The 22378-nt window shown below is 39.8% G+C and overlaps 1 protein-coding gene across 1 annotated transcript in view; it reads left to right on the top strand.

Moving 5' to 3' along the window:
- LOC138203200 (piezo-type mechanosensitive ion channel component 2) overlaps window positions 1-22378 on the top strand; it is a 76318-nt gene that overhangs the window by 33032 nt on the left and 20908 nt on the right. The window contains exons 10-29 of the mRNA XM_069157927.1: window positions 566-601; window positions 1271-1388; window positions 2049-2218; window positions 2750-2980; window positions 3651-3771; window positions 4113-4306; window positions 4778-4926; window positions 5449-5622; window positions 8905-9191; window positions 12265-12425; window positions 12992-13168; window positions 13452-13571; window positions 14370-14570; window positions 14655-14859; window positions 15906-16007; window positions 16586-16751; window positions 20027-20270; window positions 20517-20634; window positions 21413-21569; window positions 22067-22156. Coding sequence (XP_069014028.1) covers window positions 566-601; window positions 1271-1388; window positions 2049-2218; window positions 2750-2980; window positions 3651-3771; window positions 4113-4306; window positions 4778-4926; window positions 5449-5622; window positions 8905-9191; window positions 12265-12425; window positions 12992-13168; window positions 13452-13571; window positions 14370-14570; window positions 14655-14859; window positions 15906-16007; window positions 16586-16751; window positions 20027-20270; window positions 20517-20634; window positions 21413-21569; window positions 22067-22156 — 3221 coding nt within the window. The remainder of the gene's footprint in view (window positions 1-565; window positions 602-1270; window positions 1389-2048; window positions 2219-2749; window positions 2981-3650; window positions 3772-4112; window positions 4307-4777; window positions 4927-5448; window positions 5623-8904; window positions 9192-12264; window positions 12426-12991; window positions 13169-13451; window positions 13572-14369; window positions 14571-14654; window positions 14860-15905; window positions 16008-16585; window positions 16752-20026; window positions 20271-20516; window positions 20635-21412; window positions 21570-22066; window positions 22157-22378) is intronic.

Here is a 22378-nt window from a genome sequence, read left to right as displayed (position 1 = left end):
TAATCCACTTTCAAGTTATGGGGTTCAGAGGGTTAAATAACAGCTGTAATCACTTGTTACTTGGCAGACGAAGAAGGTTCAGTCCATAGCAAAGGAAATCAACAGAAAACCAAGTCATTGTTAAACTCTAAACTCAAACTGCAGGTGTTGATTGTTTTCACAAGCTTGCATCTTTCTAACAGGCTCATCCCTGGAAAGGTTTCAGCTTGAGATGCACACACACACACACACACACACACACACACACACACACACACACACACACACACACACACACACACACACACACACACACACACACACACACCGTCTCTCTCTCTCTCTCCCGCACACATTCTGACTTTGTTCCTATATCAAGGTCCGTAGTCTGTCTCCACCGGCCACCTCCTGAGGTTTAAAAGCTTTTAGAGCGTGCAGACACAGATGAGTGATGGGCTCGATTTACAGAGTAGTGCTGCTCGGCTTTGTTCCTGCTTATCAGCGACTGTAAAGAACCAGGAGGCCTTTGACTTCAGCAGCTCATCGATAACACACCTGGCCTTGTATGCTCTTTCTTTCCTCCTAGCTCCTCTCCACGCAGGACGGCATCGGTACAACTGAGGTGCGGGCTGCTCTGGATATGTCTTTAATCTGTGCATCTTCACCCTTCAGTCTTGCTGCAAGAAAGGGAATCACTCCAAAGTGCTTTTCACACTGTTACCCTCATAAAACGAGCTTATCTTAAACTTGTATTTATCTATATGTACATGGAAATATAGCATTTATTTCTCATTATGCTCAGTTGTCGAGCTGTCCAGGCATTTCTGAGCTTAAAAATTTGTGAATGTCGGGAAGATGAAAAAAAAAAGTTTTTCTGCATTATCATAAGAAATGTTCTTGCCTTTTCATTTTTTTAATAACACTGAAATAAAAATCTGGTTAAACTTTCAAAGTGTTTTAGTAAAAAAGTTTGTTTAATGAAATGCCTATTAGACCGGGGTCAACCAGATTGTATTGCCTCAAATCAAATAATGTGCAGTGTGAAAAGTTGAAAAACTTTCCTTCTTTTGTCCTGCAAAGCCAAAATGTGTTAACTAGTGGTTTCTAAAACTAACAGGAAAATTGAACTGGATTTAGTGCTTAAATCTAGTTGGTGTATTATTTAATCTCACAACATTAGTTACTCCTGTTTGTCTTTGTGGGGCAGAAATCTGCTCAGTCGTGCGATCCCATAACAAATGTGTTCCTCAGTCACAGAAGTTTATTCATAGTTTCTGATGATGGTCCGCAGGCTGTGCCCACCCCTAACGGGACGTCCTTTGACTTCGTCGCAAATGAGAACGGACCCGTCTGTCTTGGCCTGTACGCCACTCCTCAGTATAAACTGGAGCTGCCCAGTGACGCTACAGGTGAGCTGCTCATCCTCCACCATGACATTTCTTTTTGTCTGAACTTGAGAAGCTCAAATGAAATAAAGTCATGAATCAGTACGAATCACCAAAATAAAACAAATAAATTCAAGAACTTTTAGTTTACAGGTGGTTTAACCTCGAAGTTGTGATGCAGGTTTATGTTGAATTCATGTTGTCATAAATTGAATTTTGGAAAGGATTCAAAGTCTCTAAAGTAGATCTCTGTCTTTGTGTTTCAGCCTGCAGTTTTTTTTTTGTTTCTTTTGCACTTGAGTTGTCTCAAAAGGGCACTTCAATGATTTTACATGTCACAGTCAATATACCAGTAATAGCGGGTTGGGGGTGTTCTTCTGTTTAATGTCTGCAGGTCTGGGTGAACATTATAAAGTCTGAGAAAACGATTGAATTACATCGCATGAGTGATCTTGTTTTGTGACTACAACACTTTAGCAAAAAGTGTGTGGAGTCTGCCAGGCAGGGAGGATCTAATATAAGATGCTGTTGAGTCACTTTATGGTCTAAGATCCTGTGTTTTTAGAGCTTTTCCCAGGCCTAAAAGTCAAAATATCTTAAGTCGCCACTGCATCAATTTCTATTATTTTTTCTAAAATCAACTTAGATATTCTAACAATGAGTTTTGTCTCTGTGTCCAAACAGAGAAGAAAGACGAAGGCGTGTATGAGGTGTGCTTGCCCCCCGAGGATTCGGCGTTGAAGGAGTCTGAGGGTGAAGAGAATGAGATCAAGAAAAGAGGAGTGGGCGCGATGGTCAAAGTCTTCCACTTCATCATGAAACAGAGCTACATCTGTGCTCTCATAGCCATGATGGTGAGCAGCGCAGCCCACAGGTGGTCTGCCAGAGCAGTACAGTACAGAAGCTGACTGGCTGGATTTGTGTCAATTATTTTGGTGTTAGGAAAAAAAACATGTTGAATTTTTTTAGTTGTGAATTTATAATTGACCACAAAAAAAAAAAAATTGACTCTCTTGTGATTAGTTACACCGTACTTTGCCCTTCCTACCTTTTCAGGGACGGTAAGCTTGTTGTTTATATTTATTGTTTAATTGGACTTTATGCGTGTCTGTCCAATTACTTTTGTACCGCTAAACTTTGGCCACTGTGTGTTATAAGGACTACATTTCACACACTGGTATTTCTATAGTGATGTAAAAGCAGAGATTTAACACTTTTATCTAGTATTCTTTATTTTATTTTAAATGGAATCCCCTGAAACACAAATGCCCGAAGGAAGAAAAAAAAAGTGCAACTGTCCAAATACTTATGGCATTCATTGGTCGTTCATCAACAGCAGAGCGGCAGAATTGCTTTTAAAATGTCCTGCTGTGTGTTCTCTCCAGGCGTGGAGCATCACCTACGTCAGCTGGCTGACGTTCGTCTTCCTCATCTGGTCCTGCATGCTGTGGATGGTGAGGGACCGGAGGCGTTACGCCATGCTCTCCTCTCCCTTCATGGTGGCCTATGGTAACCTGCTGATAGTCCTGCAGTACATCTGGAGTTTTGAGATCATGAAACCTGTCCCGGGGTTCTTCGTTCACAAAAACAACCCGTTTCACTCGCTTTCCTCCAAGGTTTGTGAGTTCAAATTGAAAGTAAAAATTTATGGATTTTGACGTGTATTTCTGCCGACTGTACATCTGGTTACAATCTAAGATCTGAAAACACAAACACGATTCAATCTGTGTAAATTTTCTAGTTCAACTCATGTACTCTGTATGCAGTATTTTACAAACTGTCTGTCCAATCGTCAATTAATAAAATAAGACGGTGCAGTCATGCAATGTGTTACTGAAGAAGTTCAGCTTTGTAGTGTTTGGACATGTTTTGGAACAGCACTGAGACTTTCATGTTGGCCGCCACTGAACTTGACCTAATTATGTCGAGAATGAGATTTTATACCAGTTATTCAGCTTTTTTTTAATTTTTTTTTATTGCCCATACTTCTGTTTTATTAAACACTGTGTGTGTGTTTAGTCTTTCAGAGAGAGTAGAAGCAATTCTACTTCACACCTGGGTCAAACTAATGTTTTTGTGTATATTTTAAGCCCCCAGATAAATGCAATACATGCTTGAAAGTTTAGACATTCCCATTTCAAGTTTACAAAGTCATTTCTGATTTACTGTATATACACCGTGTCTCCTGGTGTTGATTTGACCTCTCAGCGAGTTAAAGTAAACGTTAAATGATGTATTCGTATTGCTCGCTGGTCTGTCTATAAACATTTTATTTATTGTGTGTAGATCCTGTGTATGCTGAGCTTCTGGTTGCTGCTGAGACAAACGCTCACAGAGAGACAAGAAAAACAAAAGGAGGACAGCGCCAGTCTCTCAGACGTTCATGTGGAGGATCAGAAGAAGAAGGGTAAGCCCTCTGCTCTTATTTTCATCAGATAACAGTAACTTCAGCAAAATGTTATTTTTGTTAGAAAATTCAGCCACAATGGAAGAAACTGACCAGCTATTAGTTGCTGAACTAACAACATAATACGGCTAATTAAATTGTGAGAGCGGCTGGAGAGCTTTAGCACTGATTAGCATATGTGGATGGTTGGATGATGATAAAGATTAAAGACAGAAAAGCTTCCCCTTCAGCGAAAAGATCCGATTTTAAAGAGGGAAAAAAATAGGCCTTCATTCTTTGGTCAAATGTGTTTAAAAATAATCGAATTGAATGGATGGCAAAATGCACCGACATTTTTATAGAGGACGAAGAGTCGGAGGAGGGCGGGGAGCCGGACGTCATGCAGGTTCTCGGCGGCATGGTGATGGCTCTGCTGATCAAATACTGGATCTACATCTGCGGTGGCATGTTCTTCTTCGTCAGCTTCGAGGGAACCATGGTCATGTACAAGATCATCTACATGATGATGTTCCTCTCCTGCGTGGCGCTCTACCAGGTACCGAAACCCACCGGTGACTGAGAGTGGAGTGATCGTCGTATTCAGATGTCTTAACATAAATTAGACATTTTCTTATATTTCCCCTCAGTTTCTTCAATTTTAAACTGATATTTTTCCACATTATTCAAATATATTCTGTGTTTTCTTGTTCAAACACGGGTAATGTTGACTGAAACCCTAAATACCACTTTTGTTTTTGTTTTGATTTGACATACCTGTACATATTTACATAAAAATCACTATTTTAAGTATTTGAGGAATATTTTATATATTATCTTTTTAATTATTCTTTAAAGCTTTTAAGGGCAAATTTCATTTAAAAAAAAATCCGTTCTCCACAGTTGAAATAGGGCTGTTTACTGTGTATTAATGTTTGTCTATATTTCAAAATTAGCATATGTGTAGGTTGCTGTAAAGTTTCCATATTCCAAAGAAGGTCATACAATTATTACATTTACTCTGATCTAGGTGCACTACGAGCGGTGGCGCTGGATCCTGAAGTACTTCTGGATGTCGGTGGTAGTTTACACCATGTTTGTCCTCACGCTGGTCTACACCTTCCAGTTTGACGGGTCGAAAGAAACCTGGTACAATATGACGGGGATGGAAGATGAGAGGTGAGATCCACGGAGCAACTACAGGTCCTGAGAAGCAGGAAACGGATGATGCTCGCTTCACTTTTCTGGACGGGGACAGCAAACAATATAATCGGCAAACCACCCGTTTGCCTTGAGCCCAACATTTGTTTACATTTTAGTCAGTTTGCACCATTAAAAGTACACAGAGTTAGCGATTAGCATCTCTTGTTTTCAGTGTACTGATGGATGAACGGATGACAATCTCTGGATTTATTTGATACTGAGGAAAACGTAAAAAATATGATGACTCTCTGGCGGGTTGTGAAGTCCTTTTCTATGATTTCTGGATGTTTTTTTGTTTTTTTTTAACTAAATCAGGCAACTTGTGCTTAGAGACGATCTTCTGTAACTGTAAACCATCCAGTGAAGACAGTTGCTTCCCTTTTTAACCTGAATATATTTAAATAATTCGGACTTGGGTTTTACTCATTCTCATTACTCACTCAGAAAGAAGGTGACCTCTAATTGTTTTTTATTTTTTTTTTTATTTCATTGATGCAGCTTAAAGGACCTGGGCCTGGAGCGGGTGCATGTTTCCAGGCTGTTCACCAGGATTTTCATTCCCACTTCCTTCCTGCTGGTGTGTATTCTCCACCTGCACTACTTCCACGACCACTTTCTCCAGCTCACCGACCTGCAGGCTGTGGTGGCTAAAGAGGCGAGCACTATCTACAGGTGAGGGTCTTACTGTTTGTTTTCTTTGATCACAGCCGTGATTGAAAGGGTGACTGTTTGTCCTTTTGTACAAAATGGTTCGTATGGGATGAGTGTTGTGGAGCACGGCGATGTGAACGGAGCAGGAGAAAGCAATTACCTCCGTGAGAAAGTATTCCAAGTTGTGTTCCTCGATCACCAACCTCAAACTTGAGCCGAGAGCAAAAAAAAACGCGTGTAACTCAGCTGCGGATGTTAACCAACGTGCAACATACTTACTCATCAAGGTTATAGCTCCCCCCTCCGCTGTGTGAATTACTGTGTTTCACTTTGTTCTCACGTAACAGCAGCAATCTCTGAACTTTTTGATTGTACCTCGAACAAAAGTAAATGCCTCTATGCGGAGGCTGTTCACAGACAAATATTAGAAACTTTGGTCGTGAGAGTTTCTGCGGTGACCTCGTGCTTCATAACTGACGAGTAAAGTCATCGCAGATTGAGCCTCTCTCTGTAAGTCAGAGGCTATTGTTGTGCATTTCAAAGTTGTTCTCTCACTGTCTGCTGTCAGATCCCACTCCTACTTCTGGTCTCCAAATATATCACCTCATGATTCCACAAAAAGTTGAGACGGCTTTAAAAAAAAACAAAAAAACACGTCTGCACGTTCAACCCGACAGACTTTAGATGGGCGTGAGCTGAAAACATTCCTCCCTTTTCATCACACAGTTCTGGACAAATCCCACTTACACACCCTAATAAAGGCCCGTTACAACCTCAACACGCCTCTGTCATCGTGTGCCGTGTCGTGCAGCTCTGTGTCATAACACGCACATTTCACAGTCTGTGGCGTGAGGTGTTTATTGTTGTGTTGTTATTGTGGGTTTTTTTCATTGTTTTTTTGCTGCCGTTCGCTCGGCTCGGTTTTTTTCCCCATCTGCTTCTCTCTGTGACTCGCTGCCATCTCTCCTCTGCCGCCCTTTTTTTTTCTCACAGCCACGCTAAAGTCAGTGGGCGTGTCTATTTGATCATGAATAGGTGGGTATCTGCTCGCTTTCTGTGGCATCAATCACCATCCCAGTTCCAACCTCTGAATCTCAGTTCCTCGCTCCTGTTGCAAAACGTCGTTTCCCACTAACTTATTCCTGTTTTTTTGTTTTTGAAATGATGGTACTGTACATTAATAATCTTCTGAAATATCCCAGAGTTATGTTATTTTACATGACAGGATTGAGATTCTTTTTCAGGTTTTTTTCTTTGTTTTGCTTGTAGCCCTCTCTTGTTAGCTTTCTGGACCCCCTCTCTGAACCCCGTGCCTTTTCAAATAAAACTCAATTCAAAATTTGTTTCCTTCTGACAGACAACTTCTTTCTCAAGCATGTCTGAATCTGCAACAACTCCATCTTCCCTTCTAGTATCTTTCCAGTGATCCAATCACCCCGTCTGCTCCGAACCCCCAGAAAATTACCCCTTTCCTCTTCCCCCAAAACCACTGGAGCCCTGCGGCATTCATGCATTTTTATAAATCTACATGGATATTTATAAGGGATTTTAAGTTTCAGCCTGCTTTTTGTCAATTTCTCCCCTCACTGTTCATCTTGACTTCTGTGTAACTTTATTGTCCTGAGCAGCATCAAAGAAAAAATTCCCACTCAACAGAGCAAGTAAGTGTGACCACTGGAGTGTGAAATGCTTGCCTTTGATATGCAGCCGGTTCATGCAAGACAAACCCGAACTTAAACCGTACTCCAATTGCCTGAGAAGACTGTAAAGTCTTTTCGTGCCTCCCTTCGGTTACTATTTATCTGCTGCAAGAAGAAAATCCCTCAGACACCATAAAAAAACAACATGGTTTGTTTTAAAGAATGCAGAAAGGAATGTGCACTGCTTTTCCATTACAATGCCTGATGCAATGCTGCTCTGCTGTTCAGGTAGCAGACAGAGCTGATGAGTCCCATCCTTACATTTGCATCAGCGCCTTTTGACCATCTTCTGGATCATGTGTATGAGTTTGTGTTGTATTTATGTACTTATGAGGAACGAATGCACTGAGAATGATGAGAATGTGAAGAAAACCCTTAAATATGTGAATTTATTTTCTCTGCCAATTTCTTCAAATTGCTGCGTTCCGGTTAAAAGCTTTAAGATCAGATTCAGATTTTTTTTTTCTAGTAAGTGTAGTTAGTGGTAGGACATGTGTTTTAAGTCAGAATGATAAATAATAAGGTTACTTTTCCGCATATAGAAATGACCTCGAGGGCTGTGACAAAAAAACATGAACCGCAACATCACATCTCTGTTGTTGTATCTTCACTGTCTCTGCCAAAAGCCTAAAAAACCCAAGTGATAGTGGAAAAAAAGTCTGGCAGAGATTGAGTATATATATATATATTTTAAAACAATAATGCCCTCAGAAATTTAGGAATGAATGGTCAAAAAGGCTCTATGTTGGAGCACGTCTAATAACACATTTAATCAAAGCAGAGCCACTTTTTCTTCTTTTATCTTCCAATAGGCAGAAAAAGGTTCCCATTACCCAACACTGCATTTTTCAATGTAATTTATATAGCTCCAAATCCCAACATCTCAGGGCACATATGCATCTGTATGCACATAGTTAGGTCACAACCTTACAATATTATGGTTTGCAAAATTAGCAAAACATCAAACAACTGTCATAACAAACAACAGAAACTTATGCGACGGAATTGATCATTTATAACTATTTACCATTTATAGATTTGGCAGCTCTTGAAACGATTCTGCTGGGAGAACTAATCTCATAATGAATACCTTTTAAAAACATTAGATCTCAGTAGAATCAACAATACTAAGAGCACATCAGGAGGTCGGGCCAGTAAAAGGGGGCTGCAGTAGGAAACAGTGTTGCTCTAGCAGCAGAGGAGTCACTGATGTTGAAGCACCAAGAAAGCAGCTAATTTGAGTGATGAGCAACTTTAGTGCTGTGCACAAACTCACATAATGTTCCCTATATCAGGCAAGTCAACAAGTAGCTACAACAGTTTTTATCGTAACAAATTGTTCGTCGAATTTTGATGCAATGCAGACGTGTTACTTACTTTTGGGACAAAAGTGTGAATCGCAACTCTGTAAACTGTTTTCAAAACCTGCCCCTGAAAAAACAAAAGAAAAAACGAAAATGCTTCGATTCACATTATGGGGTCAAAAAAAAAAAAAAATCCAGAAGTTACTAAAGGTCCTCATAAGTATATAAATACAGATGTGTGTGAGAGTATATGAGCTCATATGTGTCTTTTTTGTGAATTACTTCTCACGTGTCTTCAGACTGGTGCACCCGGATGGCAGCCTGGCGGACCTCACCATGCTCAGCGCCAGCTCGGTGGACGCAGCGCTGCCCAGAGAGGAGGAGGAGCCTCGTGAGAAGCAGGAGGAGCAGGGTGAGTGGGGGTCGGAGAAAGAGAAGCAGCAGGCCCTGGTGGTGGTGATGGATGAGGCTGACCTGACTGGCGTGAAGCCCAGGAGCTTCTCCGACCCGCGGCTGTCCAGCACGGAGGAGAGCCACCACTGCAGTGTGGGGACCGAGCCAGAGCCGAGCACCGAGCAGAGCTCAGGTAGAACGATAGCAGGTCAACAAACCTCAACACGCGAGTAAAGATAAACATTTTAGGCCTGCAACAAATTATTATTATTGTCCTTTATTGTTGACTACTTTCTTGATTGGCCAAACGAATCAAAGTTAAGGAAGCTGCCCTCCATTTAATTTGCCCAAAAAGTAAACAATCATGAAATCTTAAATTTGGTGACAGCATTATCAGACAAACATCTACTGTTGTGAAAATTTAAGTTAAGTCCATTATTGTAAAAAGAAATGTTATTAAAAATAGTCGGATAAGATAGGAAATACTGTTAAAGGTTCAGTTTCTATGCGGTATATCAGAACAAGATCAAAGGTGTGATCAAAATAGTGAGGGTTTACTTACATAAAAAAAAAAACGATTCAGTGCAGTAATAAATTAAATACAGTGGAGTGGACGATACACAACAATGCGACCGCAGGGAGAAGACAACTCAAAGAAAGAAATCCGTTTGATTAATAACAACTTATCTAGAAGCTACGCTTTTATAAATGGGAAATGAGATTTAAAGCCAGAATATTTAACTATGCTAATAACTTAACTTCCTCGTCCCAGCCTCCTCCCCTCCAACACTCTCACCATTCACTCATGCTGATGAAAAAGCAGATGGTAAACGCAACCAGTTGGCAGCTCCTCCGTATTGGGGTTTTCATCAGGTTTTTGATGTGCTTCATGCTTTGCTGCTGGTTTTTTAAAAAATTTTTTATATGTTTTTCACAAAGAATTCTGGTGTGTAAACTAACAAAAAAGCACAATGACCCTCAAGGAAGTTTCCAAGAAGCACAGGGTTTGAAAAAACATACAATTGTGCAGTTGTTAAACACTTAATAAAAACACCTCACTGCTACCTCACAGCGTGACATGATTGTGATTGGCCCGGGTGCAAATTTCTTTTCTTGGGCCCGTCTTCTCACCCCAAATGCCCCACATACGACATAGCAACGTTGCTAGAGAAACATATGAGCATTTCCCAGGATGCTGTCTTCCTTCGTAACTTGTGAGAATAAAACAACCAAGTTTGATCGTTCCGGTTAAAATATTTACTTTTGATAAAACATGCAGTTTTGGAACATTTAAATATAGACAGGTAAAGATAGACAAAATGAGTCCAAACCAAGTGCACAAGGTGGGAAGTATATACAGCTATTTCAACCCATGGATGCTTCTTTGTTAATATTTTAATCAAGCTTTGAAGACTGAAACTGTATATTAGCTCGTCTGAAGTGAACCCCCATAAACCTTTGGGCTGCGGTGCATCGCACCAGTTGCACCGTCCACAAATCACTACCTCATAATCAGTTTAAAGAATGTACATTCCTCTTTATACCGACTGTAGATGCATCATAGAGACACGCTTAAGTTTTACTTGGCATGTACTCAATATCATATAATCACGCAAACATATAGATGTTGCATGTCGGTACTGTCTTTTCCAATTTTCCTCAATTATATCTGAGACAGAAACCAATATCCAAACATATTTATGTCATAAACTAGTTGAAATTATCATCAGACCGGTTTTTTTTTTTTTAAGAGGCTGAGCACATCGCAGATTTGTATTTAAAAGCTTCAGCATCTCATGTGAGATTTTGTGATACCGAGTCTGTTGTTTTTCTCTCCAAAGTAAATAATAGCTTCCTGCATTACTCACTGCTCACTGTGTTTACAGCTGAGATTCACATGGGCTGTGATGTAGCCGCACTCAGCACTTTCTGTTTGAGCGTAGAGACCCTTTTTCTCTCAGATCCCTCTCAGCCTGTAGCTCTCCTCAGACGTTTGTAGCATCCAATTATTAAAAGCCAACCGCTCTGAGCTGCTGCCCAACTATCTGCCGCCTGCCCTCCCAGCAGCCAGTCGTTTATCACCGTGAGAGATGTTGTAAAAATCAGTTGTATTGCAGATTTTGGGTTCAGCAGATTTATCTCCAGTTTTTCTGTTCTGACACGCCACGTAGCTCAAGTGCTCACTTTCACCCACTACATCTTTCTGTAAGGCCAACCAAAGCTGCACCATTAGCATATTTACGCAGACAGTCGAGCTGGTCTTAAATTAAATTGTATTTTATATACACAGAAAATAAAATAGGTGATAAAATAACCCTGCAGGACCTCTACGTTTATAATGAGCTGTAGGCTATACGCGCTATATGCTCTCTCAGAGTTTCTTATCCAAACAATGAGGCCTCTATTAAAACCTGTGATAATATGGCTTTTGTAAAGGCATACGCCCACTACCACACTGTGGCTGGAGTTTTTATATCCTGTATGGGAATATAAAACCAAATATTAAGTCCTCATTCACAGCTAGTTAAAGCAGCAGTTTGGAATTTGCTTGTTAATCCATATTTTAAGTGTTTAGATCAATCTTGATGCGCTGCATATTGAAAAAAATACATACGCAAACCTTTAGCAGCTTGATAATACATGTAAAACCTTAAATGCACCATGTTGCTCGTCAATTTAAGATTTTGTTGCAAATTTGTCTTTTCTCACTAAAATGCAGGAAGTCACACAGATAGTTCCACTCATGAGGTTTAAATCGTTAAACACACAAAAAAAGCTGAATTTCTCCCTGATACTTTTTTTCCGTTACAAACCTTTTGTAAACTGCAGATGATTTACATGGTTAGTGCTTGTGATAATTTAAATGATTTATTCAGGATTTTTCCTTGATTAGCAGTCAAATCATTTGGTCTATAAAATGTTGGGAAATAGTAAAAAAACAACAACTCAGAGCCCCAGGTGACATTTTTGTGCTTTCAAATTCAGACGAGGGAAACCAGAAAAATATACATTTGCAAAGCTGTAACCACAGATTTTTGGGCATTTGTCCTTGAAAAGTAAGGATTATAGTACGTATCCCCTCCATCTGAAAGATAAATTTGAAAACACAAAAGCTAAAAAGAATAAAAGATATAATGGTGTTTGAACAGGGGACACACTGCTGTAATTAAGAGCTGAAACCTGGAAACACGTTCCATTTACTCCTCTTCTTTCTTCTTGTTGTGGCTCCGTCTGAGTGTATCTGGTTTTTATCTGGTGTTCTTCAGATCTGAAGAATAAATGGCACCTGGTGGTCGACCGTCTGACGGTGCTCTTCCTCAAATTCCTGGAGTATTTCCACAAGCTGCAACTGTTCATTTGGTGGCTGCTGGAGATCCACATCATCAAGATCGTGTCCTGCTACATCGTTCTGGTTTCCGTCAACGAGGTATGAAAGCTTGTGATTCCTCAATAGGGAGTCAGGCCTGCGTGGCATTCGGATTTAATTTGATTTTACTGGTCTGCTTTACCATGAACTTTACCCCCAATAAATTTGTTAAATGCATTTCCTTCCTCATAAAACAAAATTGTAAAGCTGGGTTTTCAGTATTCAGAATTTTTCATTCCTATTTGCTTGCTACTCATCTTCTTTTTACCTTTTATGGCACGTCGCAGCATCCAGTATCTTCTTGTACTACTGCGGTTTTATGGTGATTTTATTTCTCAGATATATAAATAAAGTTGACTTCTTGCAACAATGAACAAACTTCAACCAATTCAAAATTAACCAGGACTGAAGCTTTTTTAGTTTTATCTGTGCATTTTTATTTTTTATTTGACACAGGACTTGTTTTTCATATAAAGTCCTGTGTAAAAGTGTTTTGAAACTCATAGTACTAAAGAATATTGATGTTAGTAGTTATATCAGGACGAGCAGAAGGAGAATGTCAGTGGAAAATGGCTTTATGTGAGCAGGTTTTTTTGTCCTCATCACCTGTATTGTCTGTTGTGCAGGTGTCTTTGTTGAACTTTGTGTTCCTGGCATCCTGGGCCTTCGCGTTGCCCTACAGCCAGTACCGGCCCCTTGCCTCTAGTGTTTGCACTGTCTGGACGTGTGTCATCATCGTTTGTAAAATGTTGTACCAGCTGAAGTCTATAGACCCCAAATCCTACTCCAAGATCTGCGTTATGGTAAATATTATCAGTTAATCCTTCTCAAAACCAAGTTGTTTACGTTATACACTGTTTAGCACCTTCCATATTATCCTTAATGACAATCAAACTAAATATGTCCTTTTGAAAGATTCTTCTCTAAAACTTGGTGTACATTGTGCATTTATTGCACGACATACCTCGTATTCACAATCATTTCGATTCATATAAATGACTACATCAAGAATTTAGTGAGATTTTAAGTACAAATGTAGCACAAACATTCATCAGAGCCAATAACATGTTCTGCTTCTGTCCACAGCCAAACTACACAATAGCGGAGAGTGAAGAGATGAAGGACTCTCTGCTGTATAAGGCACCTGTGGATCCGGCCAACTGGGTGGGCTTGAGGAAATCTGACGACCTGCTGAGCTACCTCAGGGTGAGTAGTTCATCACCTTAAAGAGGGCACCACACACAGGGAGTCCTTAATACAATGAGTTTTTAAATAAAAGTTGATATAGTTTCCGGGTCTACAAAATGAGGCCGATGCGGAAGTGCCATGAACTGCAATACCACAGAGTGCCAATAGGGGTTGGCCCCAAAAAACTCCGGCTCCATAGACTCCCATTCAATTTCTATCATGAAATACAAAGTCAGTACATTTATTCCACAAGTCATAACAATGTTATTAGCTAAAGTCCTTCCTTCTTGTTAGTTTTCTGGCGGTCCATCTGAAAATAATCTTATCATTAATTGGGTATTAGGCCTCAAAAGCTGTATTTTTGGGGGTGTGTCTGTTTGATTGACAGGCCAGTCAGGTTGCGGCTATGGGTAGGCGGAGCATCGTGTCATCAGGTTCCCAATCAGAGTTTACAGAGTATTGGGTGACAATATTGTTGGTTGCCGCTTGGTTATAAACATTAAAAGTACCATAAGGAGTTACTTATTCATAATTTTATGAATTGGATTTAATTTTCTTGAGCTCACATCACAGCATATCAGAAAAACGTCACTTTACACGTTCACTGGTTGAAGTGACTTGATGCAGAGGGCTTTTTATTACTTTCAACAAATCTCACAATAAGACCAAAACTATTAATACTCCCAGGTCTTCCTCTATAACCCTCAGCCAGCCAATTTATTCCCATTCAATATATAAATCTTTAAAAACGTGTTGTGAATGCACCGTTTCATTTAAAACAGGGTTACGTAATTTCCCCTCTAACCATGTGTGCAGAACAACCTGTTGATGCTGGCCCTGCTCGCCTTTGAGGTGACCATCTACCGCCATCAGCAATACTTCAGACTGAGGAACAAACTGTCAACTCCGGCCGCCAGGATCATCTTCCACAACATCACACGGCAACACCTGGACATCGGCATCATCTGCTTCATCAAATACTTCATCAACTACTTCTTCTACAAGTTCGGACTTGAGGTAGAGAGCGTACTGAAGTAGAAGTAGCCGAGCACCGTGCTCCTGTCGCTTCATGTGTCTTCTCCTCTCGTGTCTTTCCCTCAGACTTGCCTGCTGCTGGTGGTCAATGTCGTCGGACAGCGAATGGACTTCTACGCCATGCTTCATGCCTTCGCCCTGATCGGGGTCATGTTTAGACGCAGAAGGAAAGCCATCGCTGAGATCTGGCCCAAGTACTGCTGCTTCCTGGCCAGCATGCTGACTTTCCAGTACTTTGTGTGCATCGGGTTCCCACCTGCAGCCTGTAAAGGTTTGTGTGGTCCAATAGGCCAGATTGTACTCACAGTAACTCATAGAAAGTTAACATTGAGTCCTGGTGTGGATACCTGACAGGTCAAACTCTCTAGAATAGGCAGACTGGGCAGCGCAATATCAAGCTGTAAACAACTCCTGCTGTCTTTTCACCATGACAAAGCATTTTTTATGAAGACAAAATCCTCGATGATTCATCCCCTGATGCATTAGGGAGATTACACACAGTCATCTGTGCAAAGAAAAATATCTATTAAAAAGAATAATCTTTCCCACTTGTCTTATGATGAGCCTTTTATGACGTGTGAAGTTGTATTTCTTGTTGATTATTTATTGTCTTTTGTAGCATGAAGCTGGACAAGTGAAATTGTTTTGATTTGATGAGAAATTGTATTATTATTTTAATTACAGTTAAATCCAGAAATTTCTTTTTTTAGTCATTGTAATAATCACTTAATTTATCAAATGTCAAAATTCAGTGAAAATTTGCTTATTTCTGACATTTGAGAAGCTGTCAACAACAACATTTTTGGCATTTTTGCTTTATAAATAAAGTATTATATAGTAATATATATACATATATATATTACTATAACAGTATATATATATATATATAACAGTAACATTAAGCTTTACTGTCGTTGATGACTTAGCTGAAACTGTCCATGTTGTTTCAAAGTGATCTCACCTGGATCTTGAAGTTGGCTCCATATTACTTTGTAATTATATTCTTATGACATTGTAAGATCAAAATGAGTTGATTCACAATATACCAGTGTGTAAAACGTAGGTATCGTTGTCCAGACTTGTTTTAAGGCCTCCATTTGTTTCACGTAATCACAAAACTGCATCCTCAAAGAACAACAGCACATCACATTAAAACTGCAGTTCTTCTGTCTTAGTGATGTACTTTTTTCTTGTGTTATTTGTCAGCATGTCAGGTCTTTTATTGCCAGTCCTGTCTTCTTAAAGTTCGCCACAAATAAACCTGACATTTTTATGTTGTGTATATACGTTTGTCTGATGATAATGTTTTCCTTCCAGACTATCCCTGGAGGTTCCCAAAATCCATGACAGACTCCAACGTGGTCAAGTGGCTCTATGTTCCAGATTTCCACACCAAGCCGGATCCAATATTTCTTATCTGTACGTTTTCCAGTTAAGCAGGAGTTAAAAAAAACCTCTATCTTTGGTGGAGGATATATTCCGATCTTTAAAGTAAAAGCAGCAATACTGTGCAATGAAATTCCTCCATTATAAGTCATTTAAAAGTCCCATATTGAACATGTCACTCAAGTAAAACTGTGAAAACTCTTATATATCATATTCGTGGATTATTATTACTGTAGCATTATTGAGTAAGAAGCATTTTCCTGCTCTATTTTATATACTTCAGGGTAGTTTTAACTGCAACAATGCATCATATTTTACAAGTTTTGTATATATTACTGGAATCTGAAAAGTTCAGTAACTAAACCTGTCAAATACATGTAGTAGATTAAAACAGTGCAATAGCTGCATCCAAATTGTAGGAAATAAAATATCTTAAATTTGTGACTCAAGTACGGTAAAATACTGTGAATATGCCACACAGTAAATAAACCATCTTTATGATGATGATTTAATGCTATTTTGAGCTAATTTCAATTATGTTTACTGTTTTTTTTATCTGATATAACAATTACAAATCTATTCTCCTCTGGTCTCCTCTCCTCTCCTCTCAGATGACTTCATATTGCTGCTCTGTGCCTCTCTCCAGAGGCAGGTCTTTGACGACGAGAACAAGGCGGCGGTTCGCCTCATGGCCGGTGACAACGTTGAGATCTGCAGAGATCTGGACGCGGCCTCCTTCAGCGTCCACAACCCCGTCCCCGACTTCATCCACTGCAGGTACAGACACTCACACTGACTCATTGTTATATTCCCACTGCAGCAGGAAGTAGCCTTTTTCATTTGTATTAGGGATAAATGGACACAGTATATTGCAATAGTCGCACTTTCAAATGATTTTCGACCTTCAAATTCGATTTTTTTATTAGATTCACTTGAAACTGTTGTCAGCATTTGGGTGCCATTGGTTGGCTTAGCCACCATTAACACAGACGACACCAGGCTGAAATGGAAAGGAAGTGAAGCAGCCAGCTTAATTGATGCTTAATGATGTTCGGATGCTGACAATAAAGTCAAAACTGAAAACTGTTCCACGCAAGTGGTGCTATTAAAAACTATTCATTTGAGGATCTTGAATGTCTGGGTATATTCAATGCTTTTTAAAGCATTTTATAGTGAAATATTAAATATAACTTTATGACCTAAAGGTTTTAACAATGAAGAAATATAATTTTGTTCCATTCGTCTTGGTTTTATTTTACCTGGACCTTTCCTCCATATCTCTCTCTCTGTCTGCATCTCTGCTGTCTGTCAGATAAAGACAAAGAAATATCTTAAAGTTAAAAAGCATGATGGCTGCTGAAGTGTCTTTAAGCAAGACATTAAACACCAAGGTGCTCCTGGTGGACAGGTAGACATCTTCCATGTTGGCTCGCTGCCACCTGTGTGCAAGAGTGTGAATGAGAGATGAATTTTACACTCTGTAAATGCACTTTAAAACGGTGTGAAGTGAAAAGGACTTTTACAGGACTTGCAACGACCCTCCGAATGATTCAGGCTGTGAACGCCACCTTTTTTTCTTCTCAATTTTGTATTAATTGCAATACAAAAGACAATGCACTAGCAAACAAAAGTAAAATAACGAGATGACCAAACGGAGTGAGGTTCTGTTGCAGAAATCTTGACTGGCAGGAGGATACATTTTCCAGAGAAAAGTAATCTACGAGAAGGTTTTTTTTCAGTGTGTAATGCGTACGATGTTCATTAGGATAGTTTTCTCTAACTCTAACTTTTAACCCATGATGCTGTTTATAAGGGCCAGAAATTATGTGAATAACATTTTTACTGTTTCTCATTCGACTGTGCTAAAACTGAAGTTGTACATTTTGATAATTGAAACTTATCACATACTGGAGGGCCTCGTAACAAATGGTTGCACATTCAAATCCACTCACAGTCAGGTTCATGTGGATTACAGAAAACAATATTGATCTTTCTCCCCAAATTTCAATAACATATAAAGGTGCCGACTGAAAATCCTTTCTGTTCACTCCATTTCTTTCTCCGGCTCAGAGGCCCACTGAGTAGAAAACTGTTGTACTTGGCAGCTAACTGTGTAACTGTAGAAATCTTAAGTGGGGTGGTGCTGAATAAGAAGCTCTCTCAGCGAATCCTCTATCCTAGATAAATAAAAGTGGGAAAAACACTGACAGTTGCTCATATCAGACGTGTAGTGAGAGATGTCACTAAATACCCACTGTGTACATTATGTGCAGATCCAGAGCTAGATACTGACTTTGCTCATAGAAAAGAGTGAACAGAGGATTTAAAAAAAACAGCGAGAGCATCCTGACCTGTCCGTACTCATTGATTATGTGCTCTTCACATTCCACTGTTTTGATGCGCAAAGTGGACAAGTCTTTTATTAACGCACTCTGTGTCCATCAACAAGCGTTGGTGGGGAAAGAGAGAGCTGCAAAGCCCGTCTGTCCGCGCCGCAGCAGCTCTGCACTTATTCCATCGTTTCCCTCCAGGATCGAATTACGGATACGGGGTGGGGGTGGGGGAGAGGGGGTTGGGAGTGGGAATCCATAATCCTCAAAAACACTCTGTCCGTCACTCCGCGACTCAGACGCTTTTGCCCTGTACTCTAACTCAATAAATAGCTTTTAAGTATGGAAAAGGTATTTTCTCCCCCCTGATGAAGAAGGACACTCACTCAGCTGTTCCGGCCCCTTCAACGCGTCCGTCCAAACCCACTTCATCAGAGCTGCTTCCTAAACAGTGCTGTTGTGGTCCCATGTCCATCAAACGAATGCGCACGCTGCATCCTATGTTTTCACTCCACACACCATGATAATGGGCCATGCACAGGATCCGTGCACATGCTTTTAACATGTTGGAGACACCCAGAGGACATGCAGGAGTGTACCTGTGCGGAGCGACAGGATCGGGTTACAGCTCTGTTTCACCGTCATTGATCAGACTCTTACCCGTGCCCTGACGCCAAGTCCTACACTAAGTGTGATTGATAAGGTGATTAGGCACACAGCAACAGAAGGAACTGAAATGTTGTTTTGACTTTTATTATGTGGTAAACATGCATCCTCACCTGTCTCAGTAGCTGGCGGGGGTCCACTTGTCTGCTTCCAGCGTCACGGGACTACAATCAGCTCATGAACTTTGTCCATCTCCTGTCAATGGAGATGTGAGGATATATGTTTATTCTTGAGTTTAGGAGCAAACATTTTGACTAAAGGATTTTATCTAAAGGTCCAATCACAAGCTTTTCAACAGCATCTAATGGTAAATCGTGTGTGTGTTCGTGGGGTTGGCTGTATGGAAGTATGGATTGTAGAGAGATGGCTGAAAACTGTGGTCAAAGCTATCAAGTCAACCTTCAGTTAGTATTATTGTGTCAAATGAATTAAAATGTGCTTAATGTATAATATTTACCAAAAAAACAACAACCTGACTCCTAGTTGTAATATCAGGGAATTTGTGAACCTCAGAAAGGTTAAAATGACCACGAATGACTTTTCAACGTAAAATAAATTAGAAGAAAGTTGTAGTTTGCATCCATATCTCTTGACTCATAAAATATATGAATTGTTCTTGAGTTATGATCTTGAAAAATGGCCAGAAAAATATTTTTTTGCAAAACATTTTGATGTCACAATGAAATTGACCTTTGACCTTTTGGAAATAACAAGTCACCATTTCACCTTTTAACCCTTTTAGACATTAGTGTCAAATTTTGCTATAATTACAGTATAAATTTGTGAATTATGGCCACAAACATGTTTTGTGATGTGGACAGAGTGATGCTGACATTTGACCATTGACCAAGACACCTGAATCAGTTTCATCTTTGAGTTCAAATGAAAATCTGTGCCAAATCTGAAGACATTTCCACAAGATGTTCCTGAGATATATTTGCATTCACGATAACAGTATGTATGGACGTTGAAAGATCTAAATTTAAATTTCCTTATTGAAGAACATCACCTACTGGTTACTGGTTTCCATTCACACGCTGCTCTCGTCATCTCTAGGTCCTACCTGGACATGCTGAAGGTCATCATGTTCAGCTACCTGTTCTGGTTTGTCCTCACCATCATCTTCATCACTGGCACCACACGGATCAGCATCTTCTGCATGGGTTACCTGGTGGCCTGCTTCTACTTCCTGCTGTTTGGGGGCAAGCTGCTGCTCAAGCCAATCAAAAAGATCCTCCACTACTGGGACTTCCTGATCGCCTACAACATCTTCGTGATCACCATGAAGAACATTTTCTCTGTGAGTAATCTGTGACGAAGTGATTGTGAGGATAGAAAAAGAATCCTCGTACTCACATCCGTCTGCATAAATGTGTGAAAAAAAAAATCACACAACAAAATCTTTTATTCTAAATAATAAATGATAAAGAGTACACGTTTTAAAATGATGGCACATATTTATGAATTCAGGCTTACTAGCGTTTCATTCTTTATGTTTAATTTTGGTAATCTTTCTATAAAATTAAATGTTATGTCTTGTTCGTAGATCCTGGCTTGTGGCTACATCAACACCCTGATTCTTAACCAGTGCTGGGTGATCCAGCTGCTCAGTCTGGCGTGCACCATCAAGGAATACAACATTAACACGGACCAGAAAAACCGACGTGAGTGGACTCAGCATTTTACTGTTACTGTTTTACATACGTGGTGAGTTGTTCGTCTCAGTCTTTTTTAAGAGCTTCCACTGGTGGCCTGTCAGTGTGATTTATTGCTGCAGGTTGTGTGTCCAACAGTGTCTTTCCTCAGAAGTTGAAATTAAACCCACACCCTTGTTTATTTTATTTCATTTTTTTTTTTTTTTTGTCCAATTTTTCAGGCCAATAGAGCTTTTTTCACAGCAGACATTTGTCAAAATGTCGTCATTGTAGGAAAAAGCACTGGTTTACTGATGATGGCTGCGTCCTGCTTTAATTAAATAACACTTAATGGAACTCAGCTGTCATTAATACACCTGTGCTTTCGCTTCAAGTAAAAATATTTGGCGTGAAATATGTCAAATTAGTTTAGTGTATTTATCTTCTTCCTTCAGAGACACTGATACACAGTGAGTTAATATGCTATATTAATACTCCGTGAAATCGTAATAAGTATCATGCACGATCAAAAAATAACTTTGTTGAGAGTCTGTGTAATTTACTCTCATAAATGTCCTGACTTCAGTCTGTGATTAGAACTTATCACTGTCATCTTCACTACTTCAAATATTGTCATTTTGTTAATGAGTTATTTTACATCAGCCGCACAGCTGCTCTAAGAGAGGGATTGAAATTAATTTCCGTCCATTGAGAATGTCAATCACTTTACCATTTATTGTGGTGTATAGACATTGATTTTACGGGATGAATTTTTGATGTGAACGCCTGTGTTGGATGTGTATTCCAGCCGCCGAAGAGTACTGTGAGCTGCCCAAAGATGACGCCGGGATCATCTGGGACAGTATCTGCTTCGCCTTCCTGCTGCTGCAGAGACGAGTCTTCATGAGCTACTACTTCCTCCACGTGGTGGCCGATATCAGAGCGTCACAGATCCTCGCGTGCAGGTACTCGACTGAGCCCGACATAAACGCTGTAAATGGGAAGGTCACTGATTTGATTCTGGAACCTTTTTATTCAAGGCCGCAGCTCCCGTAATCAGACCCCAGATTCATTTTAACAGGTGTAACAAACAATGTTCGCTCCTGTGTTGAATTGCAATCACTGCTAGAAAGACACCATGATTATGTTACTGGTTCCATCTGTGCTTTTCCTGCGGTAACTTCAAAGGTTTGCTGGAAAAATAATTATAAATTTGATTAATTAGAGAACATTTCAGAAACAATTGTGCTCTGATCCTAAAGTATTTAAAAAAAAAAACTCTGGAAGTTTGAGTAAAATTTAACTTTCATTGCATAACGGAGAGTCATGAGAAACATGCATACAAACAACATGCTGCTCATGTTCTTGATAATCAGCTTTGATTTTTATCTGTGTGTGTGTGTGTGTGTGTGTGTGTGTGTGTGTGTGTGTGTGTGTGTGTGTGTGTGTGTGTGTGTTTCAGAGGGGCGGAGCTTTTTCAGGCCACCATCGTGAAGGCGGTGAAAGCCCGACTGGAGGAGGAGCACAAATCTGTGGAGCAGCTGAAGAGACAGTGAGACTCTAAATGTTTAACCTTTGTGTTATTACGTAACGCTGAGTCTGTGGTTTTGGTGTGTGTACAACACGTGATTTGACACAACATTTAGGTTACGTTTTTAGTACGAATAACTTTAAATGACATAAGCACATTTATTTAGATCTACTCCAGGACAGAGGCCAAAGAGCATGGGCAAGAATTTATATTTATCATGGAAATATAAATTTCTATGGTATT

This window comes from Embiotoca jacksoni, unplaced genomic scaffold (assembly GCF_022577435.1).
Source record: "Embiotoca jacksoni isolate LCO1_2020_lvr unplaced genomic scaffold, fEmbJac1.0.p SCAF_22, whole genome shotgun sequence".
NCBI classification, from domain to species: Eukaryota; Metazoa; Chordata; class Actinopteri; family Embiotocidae; genus Embiotoca; species Embiotoca jacksoni.
The sequence above is the reverse complement of the archived record's forward strand: the minus strand, read 5'-3'. Positions and strand labels throughout refer to the sequence as shown.